Raw genomic sequence first — 27,352 nt, forward strand, 5'->3', positions numbered from 1 at the left:
TCATGGGTCCATGGAACATGATGAGGGCAGATTTGGCCCTCCAATGGAAATGTGACACGTGGCACCTCGTGCCAACTAAGTATGGCCTCCAGGCAATTTGCCACAGGCAGCTCACCATAGGCAGCTTGCCACGGGCAAGCAGCTCGCCACAAGCAGCTCGCCACGGGCAGGCAGCTCACCATGGGCAGCTCGCCATAAGCAACTCGCCATAGGCAGCTTGCCACTTGTAGAGAAGCTCAGTACAGGAATAGTTTGGTGTATTGCAGGAAGATCTCCTACCTGACGACCTGGCCTAGACACCGACCCGCCGACTGACACAGGCGTTGACCTAACAACCTGGCCCAGACACTGACCCGCCGACTGACACAGGCGTTGACCTAACAACCTGGCCCAGACACTGACCCGCCGACTGACACAGGCGCCGACCTGACAACCTGGCCCAGACACCAACCCGCCAACTGACGCAAGTGCCGCCCTGACAACCTAGCCCAGGTGCCGACCTGGCTGCCTGACGACCTCGAGGAGTTCACCACCGTACCCCGGTTCTGACGAGATGTGACGAGTCTTACCGTTTGGAGGCTTTTCACCCACCTAACCCGCGAAGACTCCGGTATATAAAGACCTCACCCCCCAAAGGAGAGGGGGATGGAAAAAATGGAGGTAATCCCTGCTCTCTAGCTCTCTCGTTTCTCCAATATTATCTTCAAAGCTCTCTACAATCAGAGTGCTAACTTAAGCGTCGGAGAGCCCACGCCGGGAAAATACCCCCGGGTCCTTTGATTCAGTTCTCATAGGTCCCTTAGCTCCCGCCACCTACAAAGAGGAGGAAAAGATGGAGTTCTCGCAGGTCTCTCAGCTCCCACTGCCTACAAAGGAAAGAATACCACCTCATGCTGAGGGCAGTCGGGTTGCATTGCATCAGGGAGCTCCACCATTCTCTAAGTCACAGGTTTCCTAGTAGGGAGTTCGCCACCAAGTAGCTCTCCACCAGGGAGTTCGCCACTAGGCAGTTCGCCACTAGGGAGCTCGCCACCAGGCAGTTCGCCACCAGACAGTTTGTTACCAGACAGTTTGTTACCAGGCAGTTTGCCACCAAGCAGTTCGCCCCCATGCAGTTCGCCACCAGGCAGTTCGCCACCAAGTAACTCATCACTAAGGCACGTCACCACCGGGTCAAATAACGAGGTACTTAGCCAAAAAATTTTTACATCACAAAACATTGGTATGTGGCCAGAAACAGTTACATTAGAACCCTAATTTTTTTCCTCCTTGATATGAGAAATGTAAATTAAAATAATTAAAGAAATTTGGGTTCCTGTCAACCATAAAAGAAGAAATATCAATTGATGTAAGTTGATGATATTAGTTAGAATATCAGCACTCTAGTATTGCATCCATCTATACAATTATAACATATTATATATCAATTGAAGAAATGTCTCTAAATTTAAAATGAAGATGAGCATTGTCTTTCGAATTCTCTTCTGTCGTTCTTATAAAAATTCATCTAAGTAGACTGCTTAATTCTGCAACCCACTCAAAGTCAGAAACTGATCTTTGAATAGAGCAGAAAACCAAGTTAAAGTACAAGTCACATCTTGATTTATTTCAGAAAAATTTCCTTTTTTTTATGAATGGTTTAGCCCAAGACTCCATTTCCAGGGCATATGATATGGACAACCCAACTGTCCAGGTTGACTACATTGTACTCATGGAAGCTCTATTATTCTTGAAATTCTATTTAGGGTAAACTACAGATTATCACCCTGTATTTTGGGGTAGTTACACTTTGCCCCCTCTCCCTTAATTAAATTGTTGGAAAAGGTTAATTTGTTAAAATACCCTTTCATGATTCATATGAAGGAATAAGGACAATATTTCAAAATGATAAAAATGGAATGAGCAAAACATGTTAATCTCTTTATTGACCGCTTGGACGAGAAAGATAACTCAGAGAAGAGAAGGGACAAAATTGCCTCACAAATTAAAGAAATGATAGTTTGGGAATTTAGAAATGTTTAACAAATACATGACATTCATACGTTAACCTTTTTTGAAGTTAACTGATAGAATAGAAGGGGGCACAAAGTGTGGGAATTTGACAGTTCAAAAGAGGTTTTTGTTGCAAATAAAAGTTTGGGGGGGCTAAGTTACCCTTCTATTTATTTCAACCAGATTTGGCAATTGGGTTGGGTGGGTTGGGTCAAGACACTTCTGGTTGATTTTGGATCGGGTTGTCAAATGCTAGACCCTAACCCTAAATGTTCAGGTTAGGGTTGACCCATGGGTCAATTCGGGTCATCCCAAGAAATACATAAAATTTTAAAATATATACATAAAAACATCAAAATTAAAGTAACCTTAAATTTTCAAATATAAAATAAAATTGAACATTTAACAATTGAAAGAGTAAACAATAAAGAATAAAAACTAAATAGAAATAATTAAAGAATGGAAACTTCTAACAATGCATAAATAATCTTAATTAGACCTGACAATCGAATCAGCAGGTTGACCCATGACCCAATCCAACCCAACCCAGTGTTTTCCGAGTTGGGTTGGGTCAGGTCATTGTGTCGGGTTCTCGGACTGGGTCAACTTTGCCAGGTCTAATTTCAACACAAGAAACTAGATGAGTTTAAGCTGTGTTGGATCCTCTATTCCTCTTTAAGGACAGAAGAGACTTTCCCCTTCAAAACTAGTAGTTAGAACGGTAAGATTAAAATATTAACTATCATGATGTGTACGATGAGTACTATAGGCCCATCTATAAAATCATCACAATTCATAGGGGCCACAATAGTCCAAATCAAGGGTTTAACCCTAAACAAGACCTATATATTCTTCTTCTAGAGAGGAATTTGGGGCTTATCTTATGTAGGTGGTGTGGTTTGCATTCAAAATTGAGCTGCAACAAATGAAGATTCTAAGGAATCAGCTCATGCCAATAGTTTTTGGGTTCCATTGTCCATAGAAAGGAAAAATTGAGGAGACTTTTGTCTATAGACTAGAATGGGTGGATAAAATGGAGGAATTTGTCTATGAAGTAAATTGTTGGTTAATGAGGAAGTAGGATGTAAATATGAGGAATTGGGATGAATGAGGAGCAATAGTAAACATGAATAGAATTATAAAAGAGTACTCCATTCATGGAACCTAGCTAATTGAATACATGGAAACAAGCTGGCATGCAAGCTGAGAGTTGATGTAGTGAGATAAAATTTCAGAACTCTTAATTTAGGAAGGAATGTGGCCCCTGATGGTTTGGAATGGTGAACGTGTGTGATTCAAATATAGTTGGGATTTGGGCCTTATAATCAGTGTTCAATGGGTTAATTGATGTGGGTCTCATTCTTGAGATAAAGTAGGTTAACTAAATCTAATTCAAATCCACCGTATGAATAGTAGATTCCGAACAAAATAAATAGCTGCGGTTGCCCCTTACTTACAACTAATTTATTTTTATTGAACCAAACACAAATGATTTTGTTTTATACTTATAAAAGAATGTGAATCTTTGAAGTGATATCAACAGTGTTTTCTGTCTGCTACAGCTGCTAGTAGACATTGTTGATCCAAAACTTAGCACATTTAAAGGCTGTGCAGATATATAAAACCTCTTAAGGGGTGTTTGCCAAGATGCATGATTTTGTTTTAAAAAAAAAAACAAAAACAAAAACAAAAACGTCCAGCCCCAAAATATTTAGATCATTTAAATCTGTTTGAGGGGTGAATAATCTAGCTGTTCCATGCCCTTTATACATCTGAACTACATGCATTTGAATTAAAGCTCTAATTTATAATACCTAATGATGTTCCCAAGGGATGAATAGTCTAGTTGAAGTTTTTAGAAGCAAGATATCATGAGGGGGATAGGGTCTGATGTTTATAACCCATGAGCCGGATGGGGTCTAATTTTGAAGTCTATTAATTGTTGGACTGGGCCTCGGTTGCGCTTAGGCCCAAGGCGTGCAGGCAATGGCTAAAAAAGGTACAATTATGATACGGTAAAAGCCATTAAGAAACCAAATCAACCGGTATCATCATAGGTGGCAATCAATCAATCAGGTGTTATTTATCAAAAGGGTAAATTTCTTAAACTATATTTATGGTTTACCTAATTGATTAGCTTTATTTTTACTGTTAGTATTCAGTCATACGTGATATATATTTTTTTTTTCACTCAATTTTATCCTTCATCCCTCTCCCTCTCCCTCCTCCTTCACTATTTTCGGCACCTCCTGCCAATGAAAACCCAGAAGCTCCAATCTGTGGTGAAGAAAAAATCCACCTTGATGGCAACAAGAGTTATCCCTCTTTTCGTTGGTTCTCTCTGAGCCTCAATCTCACTAGAGATTGCTCCCTACAGAGGCAGCTCCACTCTGTAGGGTTCAAGCAAGAACGTGGAAGGGCCGACGATGATGAAACAAGGGCGAGAGGGAGAACAATTCAACTGTACATCCGGACGATAATTCACCTGCTAATGCTTTTAAACCCTAACTAGGGCTCGACTAGAATACCACAAAACTTACAGCTAATCAACCAGAATCAAACTTGCATGATAACCTCTTTTGTTATACCAGTTGACTGGCCGCAAGTCTTTCTGGTATCTAAACTAACTTAACTCACGCAAAGATGACAACAGCAGAGACCACGATCTAAGCTAACTCTTTCTTTTCCTTTACTTTAATTACAAAAACACACAGAGATAAAGGGGATTTCAATTTCTTCAAGCATCTAGTATGTATGTGTGGGTTTGACTATCAAATGGGATAAAATTTTCACAAATCAGATTCAACAAAAGAATTACACAAATCAATGGCTGTATAATCAGGTTTTTATCTATTCAAATAGTTTGAGTTGTAGATTCTATAATGGGAGACAAATATTAAAACAAAAAAAAGCTAGATCTAACTCGCTAAATGATTTAATAGTCTATATCTAGTGTAGATCTACAATTTCAATGTTGCTTTCTACTATCTCAAAGAATGAAACATGGGCGAGAGAGAGAGAGAGAACAAAGGGGACAAAAAGACAGAGAGAGGGGACGGGTGTGGAGGAATCTGCCGCTACTGCAACAACGGTGATGAAACAGGGGCGAGAGGGAGAGAGAACAAAGGTGATGGAGAGAGAGGTTGGATGTGGAGGGGTCCACTGCTTTATAGCAACGGCAGTGATGAAACAGGGGCGAGAGGGAGAGAGAACAAATGGGATGAAGAGAGAGATGCCAGATGTGGAGGGGTCCACCGCCATCGTTGCTACAACTTGCAACAGCAACGGTGATGAAATAGGGGTGAGAGGGAGAGAGAAGGAAGGGAGAGAGAGAGAGAGAGAGAGAGAGAGGCTGGTGTTGTTCTACATCTGTTCAAAGCTCTCCACTCAGATTTGCATTTGTTCAAAGCTCCTCTGTACTTTTCCACCTCATCTCAGATGAAGGAACCTAGCTTTGGACCTGGGCACCGAAGACAAATCAAGGAAGATGAAGAAGAACCAGAGGAGCTTTCAATTTGACGTAAGGGCTAAACGTGCATTTCAACCTTTTGTTAATATTTTAATAATAATGGTAATTTTTTGAAATAATAGAGGTAGCATTAGACAATAGTCAAACAATAGTCAAATAATAGGGGAAGCATTAGACAATAGTCAAACAATAGGGGTGCATCATGTCTTTTTGGCAGCATAGTTTTTCTTAGATTAATAATAATAATAATAATAATAATAATAATAATAATAATAGCATGCTTTTTGTTCCCTGAATTTTTCTAACCAATAAACTTGGTGAGTTGTCGATGACTTGCTTGATTTTTAGGCCATAAAAGTCCACATATTTTTGGGCTTCAATGGTCCCGATATCAAAAGTAAAATTGAAGCAGTTGAGTTAAGCCCAGCCTAAACTGACCCATCAGGTTGGCAAGCGCCTGAGCTGTGACTGTGAGCCCCACTAATTTACTGGCTGGTAGGGGTGGATTCGAGCCAAATAGTATCAGGCTCGAGCTGGGCTCGAGACTATTCTATAAGGCTCGAGCTCGATTTGAGCCAAAACCTTGAGCTCGAGCTCGGCTCGGCTAGTTTTATATTTTATAAAAATATTTAGAAAAAATATTGTATAAAAATAAAAATTATATATACTTTTTTTTATTTTATATTTAAAATTTTTAAGAATTATAATAATTAATAATTAGAATATATATATATATATATATATATATATATATATATTTATTCGAGCCGGCTCGCAAGCCTCACGAACCGAGCTCTAGTAAGCTCGAGCTTAGCTCATTTAATAATCAAGCCACTGAATTGGGCTCGAGCTCGGCTCGTCTCCACCCCTACTGTTTGGCCTACTTCAAAAATTAAAATACCAAAAGTCCAAACGAAGAGTTTATTTCCTAGGACTACAAGTTGGGTTGGGTTAGGTCGGGTTGAGGCCAACCCTAGCCCAATCCTAAGTTCTAAACTCCAACCCCAACCCTAATCCAACCCAACCCTAACCCTAACTAAATTCCTTCAACCCTAACCCAACCCGAAGTCAATTTCGGGTTGAGCCCAACCCAACCTTCTTCCCATCCCTTAAAACCTCATAGAATTTCTCAAATTTAGATCTTAACTCAACTTTCACTACATATATTAATCCTATATTTCATTAGTATTTGTTTGTTGCCGGTTTTTTTTTTTTGTTCTTTTGGTACAAATTCAAAAAAAAAAAAGTGTTAGAGATGACTATAGTTTATTGTGAGTTATGACTTACAATAGATCTTTCTTGAGCGGCAAACAACATAGAGGAGATGAAGAATAAATTTTTCAAAAAATATAAAATAATGTTATTAATGTTTTATTCTTTCTGATTATGATTAAGTGAAGTGATTATCTTAAAAGAAATACATGATACTATGTGGTGGGGGCTATACAAATATCATGCATCTAAGCAAATCAATGTATGTTATATATTACATATAACATGTATTTATATATGACATGTACTATAGGATCGGGTTTGGGTTGGGTCGGGTAGGCTAAGGGGTCAACCCTAACCCAACCCAAAGTAAAGTCAAGTTTATGAATTTCAACCCTAACCCTAACCTGAACATCAACCCGACCCAACCCAACCCAACTTTTTCGGGTTAGGTTCGAGCCAACCCATCCCAAGTTGCAGCCTTACCATTTCCATTTGGGGCGGTGGCTTTTTTGCATTCTGTAGTGGGCTCCACATGAAAAGTCTTAAAGTCAACAAATAATGTTTGGTAAAAAATTGGGAAAGCCAAAATCAACTTTAGGAATGACATTTTTACAACTGTAACATGAAGCTAATTTTAAGTTTTTAAGTAGCTTATCTGAACCACCCCAGTTCAACCTGGGTGGCTACTTTGTGGTAGTTTCTCTTAAACGCATAAGCCATCGCAAATGGGGCCTAATTGTGGTTGGTGGACAATATGGACATATCTATACTATTTTAAAAAGCATGAATGGCCTCAAGAATATTTCTGTAATTTTTTAGGACAAATTTTATCCCTTTATATTTAAATTTATTAATAAAAATGAGGGCAGATAGGGTAATTGGTTATTGATATTAAATGAGTTGAAAATAGATAATTTTAAGATATTCAATGCATTCAATTCTCTCATGTTAAATCCAATATTTAAGGTATTAATTTTCACATTCATTTAATCATATACTTAAGGCTTGTTTGTTTCTTATCATCATTAAATTCTATAATTAAATCCGTGCATAATAAATTAATAATTTCAATAACATAAAAACTTATACTTTTAAAATCTACCTAAAAAATAGTATTTTCATCTAGGTGGTGGTAAGAAATTAAACCATTTGCGTCAAATGAGTTAATCCATGTTGCCACAATTAAACAATAAAATTCAAAAATATATAAAATGCACAAAATATAGAAAATCAAAAAAATTGAGAACGTTTTTAACATCATATATTTGTCATATTAAACAATAATAAGTATGATAAGCAATGTTTTAAAAACCGACCCGGAGGCCAAGCCATTTTTGCCTTTGGGTCATAGGTCACCAGTTTGACTATCAATGTCAAACGAGCCAAACCGCTCTATGTCAACATTATATGTGTGTGTGTGTAAAAATACATATTTTATCAATAAATAATATAATTATGTTTTACATATATTAATTACATATAATATATGTATTATGTTACATTTATTTATGTTTTTTAAATCAGTTTTTAATTTTTTTTATTTATAAAAAATATTAAAATTTGCAATTTTAGGCCAAAAAAGGGTTTTCGCAAAAATAGCAAGGCAAAGTGCCTAAGGCGCTTGGGACGTATAGATTTTGAAAAGTTACTTAAAATAGAAAAAAAGATAACCCAAATCAAACATCAAAGTGCAAAGTTGTGGCTTTCAAAAGTTTGCACATAATTAAATGCGCAACCTACGACCTACTTACTAGGTCGAACGAGTCAATGGTTAAACCGCCTGGGTTAGACAACTTTTAACTGAAAGGGGGAGTTTCAAGAACCAAACCCAGAATCAAGGCCAAGTGAGGGTTTGAAAGGTTCAATCAGCCAAGTCAACAACATGTTAAAAACATTGATGATAAATAAGAAATGTTTTTATTAATGATGGAAATAGAATGTAAAATTTAAAACTAATTGGAATTTGGAAGTAAAACTGTTTTCCTATTATCTCTCATTAAATTTCATATCTAAGATATATTCTCTTATTAAATCCTATAATTAAGATATACTTTTCTCATCATGAAATTCTACTAATTAAATCCATAATATTAATTTTAATAATATAAAAATAAATATTTTGAAAAATAATTGCGCTTTCTTTCTTCTATGTGGTGGGTAAGCAATTCAACCATTTGGGGTCAAATGCGTTAATAAATAGTGTCATAACTAAATAGTAAAGAATTAAAATAAATAATGCAAAATAATAAAAAGAACTGGGCACATCACTAATATTATATATTCATTATACTGAACAAAAATTAAGTATGAAATGTAAGAAGTATTTTTTATAAATGATGAAAATGGAATGCCAAAATTAAAATCAACCTAGAAATGACAATATATTTTTTTTAAATAGAAAATACAAAGAATCACAAAAATAAATATTGAATAATAAATATTGAAAAAGAAAAGATAGAACACAAAAAATAAAAAAAAAAGTATAGAGTTTTTTCAAAGACATTTTGGAACATTTCTAATGTTATATTATCATCATATTAAATAAAAATAATTGCTAAAATAAAAATTATTTTTTAAAGATAGAAATGGAATACAAAATTTAGTAGTAGTAGTAGTAATTGTTATTATAATTTAAAATTTCTATAGGTGCACATTTAGTACAAAGTATTTATGTTTATTTTTAATCATATTGCTACTTTTATTAATTTACTATTTCTATCTTAACTATGATATTTCTAAAATTCAAGTAATTAATATGAAAAAAAATCGTGCAGCGCACGTGCTTATTTACTAGTACTAATAACATTCCAAATTTTTCCCTTGTTCTTCAAGGAAATGAACTTACTTTAAGCAATAATCATCGTGAATACCAAGGTTGTATTTGTTACTACAATGTGTATTAAATGTTGGTGGACGATATGGACATACTTCAATGTTTATAGCACTTAGGGGTGCAATCTGATCCCATATATGTTATATATTTATTTTTATAAATATGTGTTATTTATTTATAAATATATTATTTATATTATATTTTTATAAATTTGTTATATTTTTTATTTTTTATAAAAAAACATGTATATATATTTTTATAAGTCGAATTGGATTAGATATGAAGATCCAACTTACCAATAGGATCGAGACCTATCATATTTGATTGAGTCTTCGGATCGGATTGGATCCGCCATGAACAATGTTGAGTCAGTTTTGGATATACCTTGATTCAATCCCGATCCAATCCATTTGCATCCTGAACCACTTATTGCAAAGGGATGTGCTTGGGGTATTGGGGAGAAAAACCGTTTTAACATCAGTTTACCAACTGACTCATATTATTATTATTATTATTATTATTATTGCTTATAAAGGCCAAGTGACAAATTCAGCCTCATATTCTGAATCTAGACATCTTCCTCACAGAACAGTCCTCACACCCACCTCATGGTACTTGCAATCGTGCATTAAAAACATCGAATTGGGATATGCTATTTACACCAACCTCAGAGCCAACCACATCTGAGACAATATATTAGAAACACTTTTCGTAAATAATAACATAATATTACCGGAGATGTTCCCAATGTATGATTGGAATATGTTGTGAGGTTGGTGTGAGTGCTTTGCAAGGGGTAGATTTGGATTCCAAAACATCTCCCCATGAATGAGAATGTATAAGTATGGGAGATATCGAGGGTGTTTGAAAGCATGGGTGTTTATTCAATAAATGCTGTCACATAGGCGCCACTTCAGCAGTTCCCCTCTCATGCTCTTCCATATGCATCAAGAAGTACACGCTCAATAGCAATCCAAACCCAAACCAGATGGCCCAAAATGATGCTATCCATGGAGTTCGGCCAGAGTCTCGCGTGTAAATGAATTCAACGGATCCAAAGGATCTCTCTCTTAATAATTTATTGTTATCATTGGTTTTATAATTACTAATGTATTATTGATATATTATTGATAATTAATTACTGCTAATTATTATCAATAATTTTAATAATTAATCATAGTATTATTACTAAATAATTCAATTTCTTAATTCAAATATAAATATAATTATTAAATAAATAGTGAAACTCAAATAAAACAATATTATTGTAATAAACAAAAAAGTGTAAAAACTAAAATGATACATGCATGTGACTGCCCTGTAATGGGGTCAAACGCTAGATAAAATATGATAAATATCTTAAATTAAATAAAAATCAAATGAATTTGTTTGGTTTTTTGGATATTTTGGGGGGTCGGCCTGGCACGGCCAATGGCCTGAGCCCGTTCAGGCATGTGATGTGCCACAAGTTGGGTTGGCCTGTGGGCCGAGCCTTGCGCCATGCCAGGTCTACGCCAGGCCAAAGCCATTAAAGGCTTATTTAAAAAAATTAAAAAAATAAACTTAAAATTTTTATTTTATATAAATTTTGATGTATACAATTGTTTATATATACAATAATTAAATAAAATAGTATAATCACATTTCTGTATTAGGAATTCTGTTTCTTATTGGACATTTGCTTCGGGTTATTGAGTTTGTTCTCGAGTTTGAGGAGGATTTCATTTAGCCAAAGACCTTTTCTATTTGCTGCCGTGTTACTCTGACTTTTTTTTTTCTTTAATAAAATCTAGACTTTGCAAATTTAAGAAGCATAATAAAGGGTTTAGGTCGTCACAGGCGAGTACTACAAATTTAGGAAGCTAAATACAATTAACAGTCATCGGTGATGATTGTTGGTTTCCACCGGTTGGAGAGTGAAAAAGGTCTGGGTCAGTTAACAGTCCTTGTTGTGGCGTTCCAAGGACGGTTACGATAAATAGTGCCATTGAAATTTGGGTTGGTGTGCAAAATTTAAGAAGGGGTAATTTGGTCCTTAAAAATAATTTTGTTGTTGTTACCGATGTTTTGTAATATATTTCTAAACGTATCTGATTTTTTTGTGTTTTTTTGTAAAATGGCCAATAATATATTATTTATTGAAGAGCAAAGTCAGCCGAAAACAATATTCCTTCGACAATTCAATAAACTTTGTTATTTATTTATTTTATTCAATTTAATAAAATATTACCTAAACATTTATTTATTTAATAAAATTAAAATATATTATTTATTATTATTTTTTATTGGGAGAATGAAGATTCAGCCCAGGGTCATAATTTTTAGACCTAAAGTATAGTTGGGGTAGGTGTCAATTCATAATTGATGTCAAGTCATAGGAGTGCATTGGTGTATAGAATGAGGGTTTTTGACATTTTGAATGTTTATAGGTCTGTAGTGAAAATCAGAAACCTGCATTGGGCCTGTCCATTATTCTTCGCCTTTTATTTTATTTTTAATTTATTTATTTAGTTATGAAAGAATAATTTACTAACAAACTATAATTACTAGCAAAAAGGTAACTAGATTAGGGTTATCAATTGGTTGGGTCTACCTAGACATATTCATGGGCCAGGTAGCCCAACAGGCTGGCCCAGTCCGTTATTAAGTCAAGCTTGGTCATAATTTTAGGCCCATGGGCTCAGGCTCAGGCTCAGGCCTAAAGCACTGGGCCTGACTCTTTTACGAGCCGAGCTTAGGCCTAAAGTATTGGATCTGACTTTTTTTCGGGTAGGGTTCGGGCTTTCTCAAAAAAGCTCGGCCCGAGCCTGAGTTCGACTTGATACTATATATTAAATAATAATACAATATTTTATTTAATATTTATATAATTTTTTTCTTTGTTCTCTTTTTTTTCAAATACTAGTGAGATGTTTATTATTTTTGAGTTTTTAAAGGTTTCTAATATAAATAAAACATTTTTATTGAATAAAAAAAAGAAAAAACTTTATGATTGAGCTCAGGGTCAGGCCTAAACTTCGGGCTTTATATGAGGGTTGGGCCCGGACAAGGTTGGAGCTTAGGCCTGAGTGTATTCTATTGATATATATACAAAGCTTGACCCAACCCATGAACAGGTTTAAGTCTACCTAATGAACCCAAACTGACCGAACCAATTATAACAATTCCAGTTTTACGATTTTGTCTCTATTAATGGCTGGGTTTATTTTGCTTATTGTGTGTCCAAAACTAATTCAAACTATCTATATATATATATATGTGATTTTTTATAATTTTTATCATATATTTATGTTTGAAATAGTAAATTTGAAGAAGGTAATGCGCATGTTTTTTGTTTATCTTTTTGCCCGTGCCTAGTACAAAACTTTCTGCTAGTAAATCTAACGATAGAAGGCTTGCGAATGCAGCAAATGGAATGTAACAGTGAATTTTACCATTTTTTTTTAATTACAGAAATGCCATATTTGAACAAGCTCCCTGAGTTTTCCGTTGGACAGAACCCGAGTCCGAAGGATAAAAGCGTATTGGACTCGGTGGACAAAGGCAGGCTGCTTGAGCCGAGCCCGTTGGACCCGTTGGATAGAGCCAGCAAGCCTGACCGTTGGACATAGCTCGAACCCAGGTGGACAAAAACCGATGCGTAAAGGAAGGCTTCCTTAGCCGAACTCGTTGGACCGGTCGGACTGAGTCAGCACGTTGGACAATAGGCTGATGATGATAGCTTAATAGACATTGCCCGATGGATAATAAACCTTAATCCGATGGACAAAGGCTTTAGGCTGAACCCACCGAGTACCCAATGAACTCGTCAATATTATCTCTCATATCACTTACCTTCTTCGACTATCTTTCTCTCTGTGTTTTCTTCCGTTAGAGCAGAGGTTTTTTATTTTTCTTCGCATGGCCTTTCAATTCTCTCCGTGTATTGTTCTATTCCTTCAGGCAAGAGTATATGCTTTCTATTTTTTTACCATGTGGTTTATTGTTTCCTTCGTTGCATTGTGGTTTTCTTATGCTAATATTTTTTCTCCTGTTCTGTCTCGAGGGTCTTTTGATTCTGGTTGATGGCGGTGGTGGTGAGTTTGTTGATTGTTGTTCTTGCCGTGATAACAATATTCGGAGTTGTGGACGGGATGATTAGACGACTCCGCTCAAGAAGGAGAATCATCGGTCATGGGAAATATGATTTCAAAGGATGAGTGGAGAGAAAAGTGCTCATCTTGCATCGACGGCAGGATCGATCACCCACCACCACCACCACTTCCTAATACGAACGTCGTCGGCTTCCTCCTATCAACTTTTAGGGGTTCTTCCTTTTTTGTTTGTTCTTTTTTTTCTGTTCAGTTTGCTCTTGTTTGTAGTGTTTTGTATATTGATGCCATCTTTTCTCCTTTTGATTTAGGATTTTATTTTGTGAAGAGGGTTTTGTTTTTTTACTGCACTTTTGTTTGTCATGATATTTTTTACTATTTTTTTTTTCATTTTCTGTCTCGCAGGATTTAAGGTTTGTAGTTTTTTGCGAAGTATTTTACTGATGCCATCTTTCTATGTTCTTTCTGGCATCGGTGGTGTATTATTTTTGCCCCTTGGTTTGTGTGTTCGACTGTAGTGTGGTGGTGGTTCGACAGTAAGAGATATCTTCATATCTTCGTTTTCGTCTGTTTTTTGGTTCTCTTAGATTGACCTTGCAGTTTTTTGTTCTTTCTCTTTTGTTTTTGACCTTTTCTTTTTTATTTTTTTTCTCAGACTGTAAAATATTGAAGCTGGAGTGATCTTGAATTTGGAGGAGATTGTTTTCGTCTTCTTCAAAGTGCTCAGATCATAATCTTAAATAAAAATTATTCTTTTTGTTCTTATATTGGGGAAAATTTGTTGGATTTCGTCAGAAGCAGTAAAATAAAAAGAGGATACTCGTGCCCATATCTTTCTTTTTTTTGTGAATTTTGAGAAATGACAAAAAAAAACCCCCATTTTTTCATATCTATGTCCATGACGTTGGGCTTTTGAACTGGACCATTCATTCATCTGATGAATGAACCTCGGCAGTCAGCCATCTGTAGTCTCCCTGTCTGCATCATCCCAATATTCCACTGTTTATTGAACTTCTCCAATGAAAATGTTAATCGTTAGTGTTCTTTAATTTATTTCAATATATGTATAATATTGGATTTATTACCGCATGGGGGAATACATGGCTGATTTAGATCATCCATCCGTAGTCTTCCCATCTTGCATCATCTCTGTGTCATGTCATTTTTTAAAACAACCAATGAGATGCACTTTTTCAATAATGAGAATAATCTCTTCTATCCTCTCCCCTACTTTTTATCTATATCTATCCAAAGAAAGTTTAACTCAATTTAACATATTATTTAAGTATTTAAATAACTAAATATTAAAAAAAAACAAAATATTTAACATAACTAGATTTTAAATAGTTAAAATAAAGAAATTATGTAATAAATTAAAAAGTATAAAAATAATTATAGCATAATATTGAAATTAATAATAATTTAATATTTTTACATAAAATTGTAAATAATTAATTTCACTTATATCAAGTAATAATTCAAAAAAACAACTTTCAAAAAAAATAATATTTATTAATAATAATTTTAAACTCTTAATCTATATTTATTATATAATTATATATACTAAAAATAATATTTATTGTTTTTTGTGATAAGTGTACTTTCAATGATTATGTATAATTTTTTTGTTTTGTTATTTAACAGAAAATTTTTAATAATTATTAGAGATTAAATTTCTATTATTGAAATTTCTAATTTATTATATTTATTGTATTTTCGTTATAAGTTGTTATTGATTAATATTTATTAGAGATTAAACTATTATTTAAGAGTATATTATTTATTGACTAAGTTAATATATTTTTAGTACTTATTGAATTTTTGTAATTTTTGCAATTATTGTTTCAATAATTGTTTATTTTTGCCGTAAATTTTCAATAATTATTAGAGATTAAACTATTGTTATTTATTAGAGATGAGATTAATTTAGATGAAATTATGAGTATTCATGAGTTGGTTTGGTTCGGTTGTAGGCTATTTGGTTAATCAAATTGACTTGGTCAGGTTAGTGATTTGGTCAGTTGAAACCGACTGACCTTTTGTGAAAACCAACTCATTTAAGTTGTATTGATTTGGGTTGATTTTTTGGTTTAGTCAGTCCGTTCAAAAGATTTAAACTTAAAAAATTAAATTAAATTTTAAAAAATATAGTGTAATTATTAAAAATTAGATTTATGATATAAAACATTTTAGACTAAGAAATATGAGAAATTTTTCACTTTTTTATATTAAAAATTATATTTAAAATATAAAATATTGATATATATATATACATGGTTAGGTCATTTGATTTTGGTCAGTTTATAAATGGCCAAAGTAAAATTGATCCAATTTGGTCGAATTAGAAAATTTTTGAAGCAAAACCAACTTAAAATACTAAAAATCTAATAAACTTGGGTTGAGTTAATCGTGTTGGTCGGTTTCATGAATAATCTTAACTGAAATTAATTATTGTTATTTTTGTATTATAAAAATTTTATTGAAAGTAGTATATAAAATATGAATAATTATTAATTATTTATAAAGTTGAAAATATAAAACAATTGATCACTCTTATATGTTTCTATTAGGGTCATTTAGTAGAACGCACCTTTGGAAATGACAATTTTCCCCATCCTCGACGGAGACCTGACTTTCCCGACCTAATGGGGTTGAGGATATGGATTGTTTTGGCAGGGATCGGACTTCCTTGGCCCCAATTATATTTATCTATCTATCTATATATTAAATGTTATTTATATTAAAGATACTATTATATTTTTATATTATATATATAATATAAATATGTTTTGATATATTTATCTATCGATCTATCTATCTATCTATATATTAAATGTTATTTATATTAAAGATACTATTGTATATTATATATATATATCAAAATATATTTAAAACATTATTTATAATTAAATTTTTTATTTACTTTGAATAAATTCAATTAAAAAAATACCATTATTTGAAAACATATAAGGGATGGGGGTTAATTTCAGAATCACACACCTTATAGTTTTACATATTTACTTAAACCACCTTATAGTTTTTATTTTACTAAAACATCCCATATATTTTGCAACTTATTTACTTAATCAACATTTCTTTAAGGAGTGTTTGTTTTGCTATTAGACCCATGATTTTTTATTCTAAAAATATTCTTAACACATTTTTTTTGTATAAAAAACAAAATTGACTAAATATAACTATCAGAGTGGTTGCCCGTGTCTTATTAAGGACAAAATTGGTATTTTTATTTTATTTTCTTTTGATTAAATTTATTTAAATGAACATTATGGTCAATACTATCATTTTCCACTACCATCTAATGGAAGATTGATCAAATCCGTTGCAAATTATAAGTGTGTTTTAGTAAGATGCTAACTATAGGGTATATTTTAGTAAATACATGAAACTATGAGGGATATTTTAGTAAATGACCCTTTCTATTCAGACTGTCCCCTAAAAAACGGAAGAAACTTGTTAATTGACCTAAGGCGGCAGTCTGAATAGATCTAAGTCAGCGGTCCAAACCGCCACCTAAAAACGGAAGAAACACGTTAGCTGACTTAAGGTGGCGATCTGAACAGATCTAAGCCGGCAGTCTAGACTGCCATCGAAAAAACGGAAGAAACATTTAACGGACCTAAGGCGGATGTCTAAACAGATCTAAGCCAGCAGTCCAGACTGCCACCTTTATTAACTCTGAGCTGATAGTTCTGATATACCGCCGCTATAGGGAACAATTGAACTGCATTAGATCAGCCTTCAAGGGCGGCGGTCTTTTATGTCTAAGCCGGCGGTCTTGACCTAAGCCGAAAGAGGTTTAGGGGCGGACTAAAGACCGCCGCTTTAGATGAAAGCCGGTGGTCATTTGGCCAATTTTCTTGTAGTGTTGGGTTTGTTTCAATGGAGAGGAACTACCCACAAATCTCTCTAAATAGTTGGGATTAGGCTCCATTGGGATGAGACACTTGTCCATAATTGTTGAGACATTTTCTCAACCAATAACTACTCTAGTAAACTAAATTTAAAAGAGATAAGTGAAAACAAATTTTATTTTATAGGAAAATAATAAATAATAATAATAATTAAAAGAGGTATATGTAAATACTGATCCAAAGAGAACAAATACTCCCTATTCTGATCCACATAGAACAAATACTCCTTCGATCATGTGGTTATTCCCGTTTGGCCTACGGATAGTCCCACACGTCGAGGTTATTGGAGCCATCATACTAGTCTCTAGCTGGTTTGCACGGAGAACCAATTAAGGTTTTCTCTCCCCTATTCGATAAATCTCTCTCCCTTCTTAATGTTTTTAATCTTTAATCTATTATCTATTTTCTTACATGCAGAGACAAAGCTTTCCTAGGTTTTTCTCTCTTTTTCGATGGCCGCTCCACCTGCTAGGGCCCGAACCGATTACAATTACTCGATGAGGCTTCTCCTGATCGGCGACAGCGGTAAGAGATTTGCTATTTACATTCGTCCCTTCCCAATTCGACATGCCAGATTGATGCCCAGATGCAGCAGAGAACTGCTCGCATATCTACTTTATTCTCAAATTGCAATATTTTTTAGCAGGTTGTAGCTTATTTAATGGTTACATCAGTAGTTGCAGTGGTGGAGATACTTTACTTGGCTTACAATGGCGACAGAGATGTGAGTTGGAGTGAAGTCTGTAGCTTTTATGGAAAGTTTTGTAGTAGAGCAAAAGTGGCTTTGGTTCTCCATGCATTGGTCCTCCTGTGCCTCCTTGGCTTAACTCTGATTTCAGCATACAGTGGTCCTCTTGTGCTTCCTTGGCTTAACTCTGATTTCAGCTTACAGAGTTTTCAGCCAGTATCGTCCTCCTTGTGTTACTTCCAAAGAAGCAGAACAACAGAATGATTAAAATGGCCATGTTGATGGGCATGTCACTGCTTGGGATTACTTCCTAAAATTAACTAACAAATGTTCTCTCATTTTGCATCTTAGTCTGCAAATTCTAAACCTGTTGTCTGTTTGAGTTTGTTTGTTGTGGCTTTCTTTTTTCTGTTTCTTCATGCCTGGACAAGTAAGTCGGAAACTTCATTTCCTTCTTCTCTCATGATTCAAGTAATTTGCAGCAATACTGCATAGCCACAATATCTCGGATGGTCGGTGTGTGGAATGCTGATATCATACAACATTTTACAGAAACAGCATCAGGGTCAACCACAATCAGGAGTTTTGGTCAGGAATCGAGATTCATGGAAACAAATCTCGAGCTAATTAATGCTTATCAGCAACCCAATCTCTATCATATTGGTGCAATGTTGTGGCCATGCTTCCGCTTGGATATATTGTCATTAGTGATGTTTGCTTTCGCTTTGGTTCTTTTGATCACCTTACCAGGAGTAACTAATCCAAGTAAGTTCATTACATTTTTTTCTTCAAAAAAATATTCCTTAAGTTTTCATTACTTACCAGTGGCTACTGCTTAGAGTTTCCTCTTCCCCCTCCATTTCTTCTTCTTCCAGGGTTAGCAGTGATGTATGGACTTACTTTGAACATGCTACAAGAAGATGTCATATTTACCCTAAGCAACCTTGAGAATAAAATTGTATATGTAGAGAGAATACTTCAATACGCATGCATTCCCCATGAACCTCCTCTCATAATAGAAGCAAATAGACCTGATCCTAACTGGCCATCCTATGGAGAAGTTGAGATTCAAAATTTACAGGTGAGGTCAAGTCTCAATAATGGCATTTTATTTTGAATGAATGAAAAATACATAATCCAATAGTAACTCAGTAAATCTGTGTAGTTATCCATTACCAGAAAAAAGAAACAATAATTAACATACACATGGACCTAGAAATAAGAATGCGATGCATGTCCAGGAGTCTGACTTGGGAAGAAAAAACAGACTTGTAGACTTGCCTATAGAAAAGTATAAAATCTTTAAGTAGTTCATATCTTTTTGTATTTCAATATTGCATATGTATAGAAAATGGGTTTGAATTTTATATTTGTGTTTTAATAACGTTTCATAAGAAAATTGGCATCCATTTTGTACGTTAGCTATTTATTTATATCAAATAAGGGAGGACAGAAAGGAAAATGTTACAACCCATGGAGTGTTAGAATCATACATAACTCTGACATGGATACTTCATCAATTTAGGAGAGTCCAGGCGACATTAACATTAATCCATGTTCCAAACTTTCAATATTTGTAATAGATGTCTATATGTTTGTAGAACACAACTTTCATTTTCTTCCAGCAAAATAGAAATGCTGTAGTTTCTCAATATTTTTTAACAACCCCAAGTGGATTCAGGTTCGTTATGCTCCACACTTGGCCCATGTTTTGTGTGGTATTACATGCACCTTCAATGGTGGAGCAAAGATTGGGATTGTTGGGAGAACAGCTGTGGCCAAATTCTAATCGATGGTATTGACATTAGAACTATAGGGCTGCAGGATCCGAGGTCCAGATTAAGTATCATTCCACAAGAACCCACTATGTTCAAGACCCTGCGAAGCAACCTTGATCCACTTGTTGAGTACACAGACCAACAAATATGGGAGGCTCTAGACAAGTGTCAACTGGGAGAAGAAATTAGGAAGAAAGAGGAAAAGCTTGATTCAGAAGGTTCGAATTTGCACATGTGCTCATTAAAGAAGCATAGCATATTCCTGGGTTAACTTTTGTGGTTAATGGGATTTTTTTACAGTAGTTGAGAATGGTGAAAATTGGAGCCTTGGTCAGCGGCAGCTGGTCTGCTTAGGACGGGCTTTACTAAAAAAGAGTAAAATTCTTGTGCATGACAAAGCAACAGCTTCATTAGATACAGCGACTGATAGCCTGATCCAGAGAACAATAAGAGATCAATTTTCAGGGTCAACAATCATCAGTGTATCTCATCGAATAGATTCTGTCCTTGATAGTGACATGATCTTGCTACTTGATCAAGGTTGGTTGGCATGGATAAATTGGTATTTTTCTGCTGGGTAGTTACTCTGTTCAAAAACTTGCTTCCCATTTTTTTTTCTATTTTTGTCAGGTCTTATTGTGGAGTACGACCACCCAAGAAAATTGTTAGAAAACAAATCTTCAGCATTCACAAAACTTGTAGCAGAGTATACCTTAAGGTCAATCTAGGAAGGAATATCATGAAATAGGCTTATCTCAAACAAGATAGGTAATTGGGTTGATAAGGAAGACCTGTTAGAGTTGATAGTCTGCAGGAGAGGTCATCTCTTTATGTCTGTGAGTAATGTGCAACATTTTAACCATTTATGATAAAGTCTTTTAATTTAGTAAATCATAACCAGAAATGGGTGGTATCTAACTTTTGATGCTCTTCCATTGGCAGGTCCCTCTGAATGGCATATCTTAAGGCATGACCAGTGTCAAATGTTACAATCATGGATCATTAAACACTAGTCATTACTTGCTACTTGGAACTGGTGTCATCCAAGTCAATGGTCTCATGTAACCAATCTGATTTGTAGGGAACAAGTGCAAATTTACAAGGATTTTAGGGTCAAATGTGATGCTAGCAAGTTAGGAGTGTTTTTAGTAAGTAGTCGTTATATGATAATTAGTTTGGGAGTTTAATCAATATAAAATGGTTGTGTATTTGCAGATGATTAACTAGTTAGCAGTTTTAATGGCAAGCACATAGAGAACATTCACAGTTCACACTCTGATAAATGATAATTTTATCATTCACAGTCCTCCTTGTGTTCCTTTCAAAGCAGCAAAACAACAGAATGATTAAAATGATCATGTTGATGGGCATGTCACTGCTTGGGATTACTTCCTGTTTTTTTGTAAGTGTTCTGAGAGAGAATTATAGAAAGGTGGTTACAGCTTTGATGTTCTCTGTTATAAATTAAATAGAATTTATGAATATATATGGAGAACTTGATGTTGTAGTTCCTTCATGGTGACGGACTGAACACGCTTGCCTGGTAGCTATTCTCTTTTGCCCATGGTGGAATATGTTTGCAGACTGATTTGTACAATAATTGGTAGGATGATGGAGATGAATCTCTGATAACTGGAAAATGGCACACAACTACAGCTTCTATTGTTCTTTTTTTTCTCCCACTTACTCCGTATTACTCGCCCGTGCTCAGCACGGGCGCCCCTCGCTAGTAAGAAAGAAAGAAAAAGAGACATGTTTGTATTTTGGTTGTCTATGTCGCCTAGTGATAAATTGAATATAAAATATAATATATAAGCGTATGTACCTACGTCATTACACCAAATCAATAAACCGGTTGAACCCTCCTTGGTCGAGCCTTTTCAAAATTTTAATAAATGTTCAACCCAAACCCACCCAAATTGAACCCTCCCCGGAAGGCTAAACCACTGAAACTCTTGAGGTTCAATTGAAGGTGGGAAGGCCGAACTCATCTTAGGTATGTCTAATCCATCAGAATTAAAATGGCCTATTCTGATTCCAACCCTTTGGTTGGGTATTACCGGAATATGACTTAGTGATTTCCCTCTGTATATATATATATATATATATATATATATATATATATATATATATATTTTTTTTTTTTTTTTTTTTTCTTTTGAGCGAATGATACCAAACGCACCCTAAGTATGTTATATGAATCACTCAGGTTCGGGTTCGACCACCCCGAGTTATGGTACGAAGCTGCCACTGCGATCGTCCTTGTTTGTGTCGGTTCAGGACAAATTTTATTTCTTCATTTGCAGACCTCTCTCACCAGACTCAACCCGGATTTTTCTCGACTGATACTGGAGGAGAGAAGAGATCTAATCAGAAAAGCGAAGAGACCCCAAAGAGGAGGGAAACAAACTTTCTTTACAAGGTAATGTTTTTGGAATGACTGTTTTCAGAGATGTTTCATTTTCTGGTTTGTTTGGCTCGGATCCGATCCATACTCGTTTACTTGATCGGGGTTGAAATCCTGCTTGTGAAGCTCTTTGATTTTAATCTTGTAAAGTTGTAATGAGTTTTTTTTTTTTTTTTCAATTGTTCTTTTTAAATTTCTAAGTAGTTTCTTAAAATCTTTTAACTCTTATTGGTTGCAGACGAAAGTGTGCTTATAATTCTAAGAATTACTCGTTTGTAGTCCTGCAAGAGAATTTCTAATGTTAATTTTCGGGTTTTTTTTTTTTGCTAATTTGGTACATTTATATATTTGAGGGACAAAAAGCAGGTAACTTGATGGAAGGATTGATAAGTTCACGCATCACTCCCATTCGCCTTCGTTTTAGTCGCCAACAATCTCCTCTTTGTTCTGTGAACTCTCTGCGTATATCTCAAAGTGTGTATAAGAACCCTATTGGGATGGCCAACCAATCCACAAGCTTCACCTTGATTGCCGCTTCAATTCAGCAGCCCTTAGAGTCCTCTTCTGCCCGCTTCAGCAACACCGTCCCTTCTAAAGGTTGTATTGGAAAACTTTGCAAGTGATTCATTCTTTATTGGTTGGGTGTATTTCCGTGTTTGTCAACTCGGATTTGGATCTGTAAAAGGGTCTATTGATTGTTGGATTCGAATCAGCTAATCAATGACAACTTCATTAAGGTGGAGTTTGGTGTTGATACTGAGAGACCCAATGAATTGAGTAGATGCATTTAGAATGTCGTTCTAAATAATGATCCTTGATTCTCTATCGTTGTGGATTCTGGTTTCTTGCAGAGGTTCTTGAGATATGGAAAAGTGCTGATGCAGTATGCTTTGATGTGGATAGTACTGTCTGCCTGGATGAGGGTATTGATGAGCTCGCGGAATTTTGTGGAGCTGGAAAGGCTGTTGCAGAGTGGACTGCCAGGTTTCATGTCCTCCTTGTTGTTCCATCTAAAAAAAAAATTGGATGGATTGGTAATGAAAAATGTTCACAGTTGTTTCCTTTTTGTTCGGACTTTCCAGGGCAATGAGTGGCTCTGTTCCCTTTGAGGATGCTCTTGCTGCTAGACTCTCTCTGTTTAACCCTTCTCTGTCTCAAGTCCAGGATTTCCTTGAGAAGAAGCCACCCAGGTATGCTAGCTCCTTACTTTGTCTTGCTTTCAATATCATGGGTATTTATTGCCTTATTTTATATTATCCTATCCTAGAAGATGTGGTTTTGTGATTTTAGGTTCTTCTTCTTCTTCTTCTTCTTCTTCTTCTTCATTTGTTGATGGAGAGGATTTCTGTTTATCCTTGTATGCTTTTTCTTTTCTTTAATGTTGTCCATATCGTTAGAAGTAGTAAGGGACTACAACCTGTCAGCTTCTTTCATGTGTTTGCTTGAGATGGGCAACCACTAATAATTTTTCCTGTAGACATTCAGCCCTTTCTCCTCCATCTGTCTAGCCAATCCTAATTCTTGATTTGTGGCTTAGTGGAGCTCTGATTTGATGCTTGTTAAATTTCCTTATTCCAAAAAAATTGGTTTTCTTTTTTTTTTTTTTAATATTGTGTTCTTTGTTTGCATTAAGTGATAAATTATATAATATCTAGGGGATTACAACCAATGTTTTGCTCTATAGACATATGTCTTTGTCTTTCTTTTTTACATCGCTTCTTGTCTGGTTTTTATTCCTTCCATATCATGTTATTTTAGTCAATGTAATTTGGCATTGGTTTATTGTAATTTGTAGGATTTCTCCAGGAATAGACAAGTTGATTAAGTATCTGAAGGCCCATAACACTGATGTGTACCTGATCTCTGGAGGGTTTCGCCAAATGATCCAAGTATGCTCTTGCACTTTAAAATGAGGCTCATATTTTTATCATATCAGTATCAATGTTAAAGCATGGTAGTTGCTAAGTATGTGAAAGAGTGCATTATCCTCTTCAAGATGTGGGAAGAGGAGTGAAACTCTACTGGCTTATCTCTTTTGTGGCGCGTGGTCATACTCATACAATAAGTCCCCTATTTTAAAGTGATTATTGTAAGATAGACTCTGGGAAAGCCACCATGGAATCAATTAAAAAGGGCCATTGCCCAATGTTGATCCTGACTATCCAAGCTTGGGAGGGATGGACTTGATACAGACCTAACCTCTGGTAATTTTTGCACAAAGTGTGCATTTTCTTAATTGAGTTAATTCTCATGTTTAAAGTTGAGGAATCTCATTATTATCTTGGAGAGGTTCATCAATTAGTAGCTTGGATATGGCTGCATAGTTTTTCTTTTTAATGTATCTTTAAATGCTAAACCTATCACTTTTGTCTTGCGAGTCTCACAAATTTTAGATGCTTTAATTTCTATAGCTTATTTTGATGATTAATTTTATTTTATTTTCTTTCTATTGATTAAAAAACAAATTGACTTTGTTTTTGGCTAATGCTTTTATGACCGCTGTATCTTTTTATAACTTACCTTGAGAGCTAGTCCTGGTTTTCAATATTTTGTGTTCATTGAAACCTGCACACAAGTTCCATACCCCTTTATTTGGTCTGAAAACATTACTTACATTTCGATGTGTGGGAAACACATTTTCTTGTAATAATTAATAACTAGAACATTTTTTTTTCTTTGAAGCCTGTTGCATCAATTCTTGGGATTCCATGTGAAAACATTTTCGCCAATCAGCTTCTCTTTGGAAGTTCTGGTGAGTTCCTTGGGTTCGACAGGAATGAGTTTACTTCAAGGAGTGGTGGAAAGGCCACTGCAGTTCAACATGTAAGAAAGGTCAGTCTTGGATATCTGCAGAGACATTTTCACTTTAGTTCTCTTAGCAGCTTTTGTATTTTACTGATTATGTTGAGCTTTTAGGCCCATGGATACAAGTGCTTAGTCATGATTGGGGATGGTGCAACTGATCTTGAGGTAAGGATATATCTACCAACACCATCATCTTCACAACTGCTTGGGAGTTGGGATGGTTATATGATTCCTATTATACCAATGAAATTTATCTAGTGCTCTTCCTATCAAAACGGTCTGTTGCCATGCATGGTGTGATTTGATGACATGTTGCACACATTTGATCATACCAACCCATGAATATTTGATTCCTAACTTGATGGAACCATTACTGAAAATCAGTCTGGTTGATCTACAATTCTGAGATTAACTCTTTCATGAACTTATACCTGGTTTCATGATGATATAGGAAAAGTATTGAGCCATGGTGAAAAATAGCTAGGAAGCACTAACCAACACTGTTTGTCTGTTTCCAGGTGGGCCTTTTGGCACAATGTGCTTGACATTGGACTAAATCATGTTATACATACTCCCTGAAATATTTGCAGATCAGAAATAGTTATTTGCTAAATGCTAATCATGTTAACATATTCAACAAATCTACCCTTATATCAACAAAAAAATTACTGCATTGTGAACAATAGAAGTCAAACCAAGCTGCGAATTAGATAATCATTGTTTAGAATAACCTTGATATCGATTTGGAAAGTTTTCATGGTACCGACACCCATATTTTTCCTTTCTTAGCATGTTCCAAAACAAGGTTCTTACCCCTTAATGAATAATGCTCGTCTTATAATCACCTATGAAGTGAAAGAGTCTTTAACTTATTTAGTTACGTAGCTAGAGATGGTCATGGGAATCACAGAATCATGTTGGTCAAGAGAAAATAACATAATGGAATCATGGTCCTGTAGACCAGTAGATGTATATTTGTATGGGAAATGTTCTCCTTAGTCGACCTAAATATATTAATTCTACAGGCTATGTTGAAAACATGTTTTTTATTCTCATTTATCTAGAATCTAATATGTCCGGTTTTAGATGCTAAGAAGTGCAAAAATGATAATAACCATCAAAAAATGCAAAAGTTATAATGATTAGATATGTGATTCATGGACTAATTGGAACTATTTTGTTGAATCATTAGCCAAAGTTCTTTTGAAGTTATAATTGCATTGCATAGTTTTATTTTACATCTTTTCATTTGACTGGAAGAAACTTTTGGATCCAATGTGATGTACCTCTTTCTACATTGCGATACACAGGCTCGTAAACCAGGAGGTGCCGATCTGTTTATCTGCTATGCAGGCGTTCAACTTAGAGAAGCTATTGCTGCAAAAGCCGATTGGCTAGTTTTTAATTTCCAAGATCTGATAAATTCCTTGGAATAGAATGGTGTCCTCTTAGTAGTGTTTCTTCATTCCCTTGTTTTTGTTTATTAATTCCATTGGGTTGCATGGTTCATCAACCCTTCCCAGTTTAGCCCATCATCCTAGCTAGGATGAAAATATGGTACTTGTGATTCTTTTTTCTTCATGAACCAAAAAGAAAGGAAGGAGAAGCAAAAAGGGGAAATCCCAATTTGAGAAATGATTGTGTTGGCTATGTGTAGTAAAATGAATCCTCGTTGAAATTTTCGTTTTCTTCTTTCAGTTTTCATGTTTGTTTCTCTTTACTTGATTATGTTATTGGAAATTCTTCCATCTCAATGCCAATCAAAGAAAAAAGATGCTTAAGAAGAAGAATGCCATTTCATCCCAAATTCCCCCAGCCACTCCTATTTTCATCCTTTCATCTCCCTTGGACGAATTAAACACAATGAAAATTTAAGAAGACATGACATGAGAGCCGCAATAGGTTTGTTTCAAGAAAACAGAGGGCAGAGTATCGGGCCCATCATCCTCGAAAGTCGAAAGCTTTATACCCAGCCCAGTGGCTCTCTCAATTGAGTGAATATGGCCATGGGGTTTCACCTGACACTGACAATACTGGCTGGAAAAAATAATTAAGAGATTTGTTGCTAATCAATGTATATTGTCTTTCAAAGCAGGGGTTAACCTGACCATCTATCTGTTCACTTTCTGAGGTCATATTATT

General features: G+C 35.0%; 1 protein-coding gene and 1 pseudogene across 3 annotated transcripts; both read left to right on the forward strand.

Moving 5' to 3' along the window:
- The first annotated feature begins 17,738 nt into the window (after nt 1–17,738).
- Nucleotides 17,739–21,304, forward strand: LOC148863308 (ABC transporter C family member 3-like; annotated as a pseudogene). The gene is made up of 9 exons (XR_016109047.1): nt 17,739–17,866; nt 17,950–18,057; nt 18,207–18,256; nt 18,703–18,985; nt 19,096–19,301; nt 19,902–20,216; nt 20,299–20,538; nt 20,629–20,834; nt 20,941–21,304. The product of XR_016109047.1 is annotated as an ABC transporter C family member 3-like (transcript).
- PSP (3-phosphoserine phosphatase) lies at nt 20,941–26,907 on the forward strand. 2 transcript variants are annotated; one of them, XM_088974729.1, is made up of 9 exons: nt 20,941–21,400; nt 22,208–22,420; nt 22,772–23,002; nt 23,257–23,389; nt 23,488–23,595; nt 24,201–24,294; nt 25,088–25,237; nt 25,322–25,375; nt 26,521–26,907. In XM_088974729.1, exons 3-9 carry the CDS (start codon nt 22,780–22,782, stop codon nt 26,644–26,646), a joined length of 888 nt encoding a protein of 295 aa, XP_088830855.1. In that variant the 5' UTR covers nt 20,941–21,400; nt 22,208–22,420; nt 22,772–22,779; the 3' UTR covers nt 26,647–26,907. The 2 variants fall into 2 exon arrangements, with proteins under 2 accessions (XP_088830855.1, XP_088830856.1); XM_088974730.1 differs by having other exon boundaries at nt 21,085–21,146.
- The last annotated feature ends 445 nt before the right edge of the window (nt 26,908–27,352 follow it).

Source organism: Nelumbo lutea, chromosome 3 (assembly GCF_056320005.1).
Source record: "Nelumbo lutea isolate HS-2025 chromosome 3, American lotus-T2T, whole genome shotgun sequence".
Lineage (NCBI taxonomy): Eukaryota > Viridiplantae > Streptophyta > Magnoliopsida > Proteales > Nelumbonaceae > Nelumbo > Nelumbo lutea.

Bases quoted from the DNA above. Each gene is read 5' to 3' on its own strand.
- PSP (XM_088974729.1), top strand. From the start codon at position 22,780: ATGGAAGGATTGATAAGTTCACGCATCACTCCCATTCGCCTTCGTTTT. The intron at 23,596-24,200 runs GTATGCTAGCTC...TGTAATTTGTAG, and splicing joins CTTGAGAAGAAGCCACCCAG to GATTTCTCCAGGAATAGACA. The intron at 25,238-25,321 runs GTCAGTCTTGGA...TTGAGCTTTTAG, and splicing joins CAGTTCAACATGTAAGAAAG to GCCCATGGATACAAGTGCTT.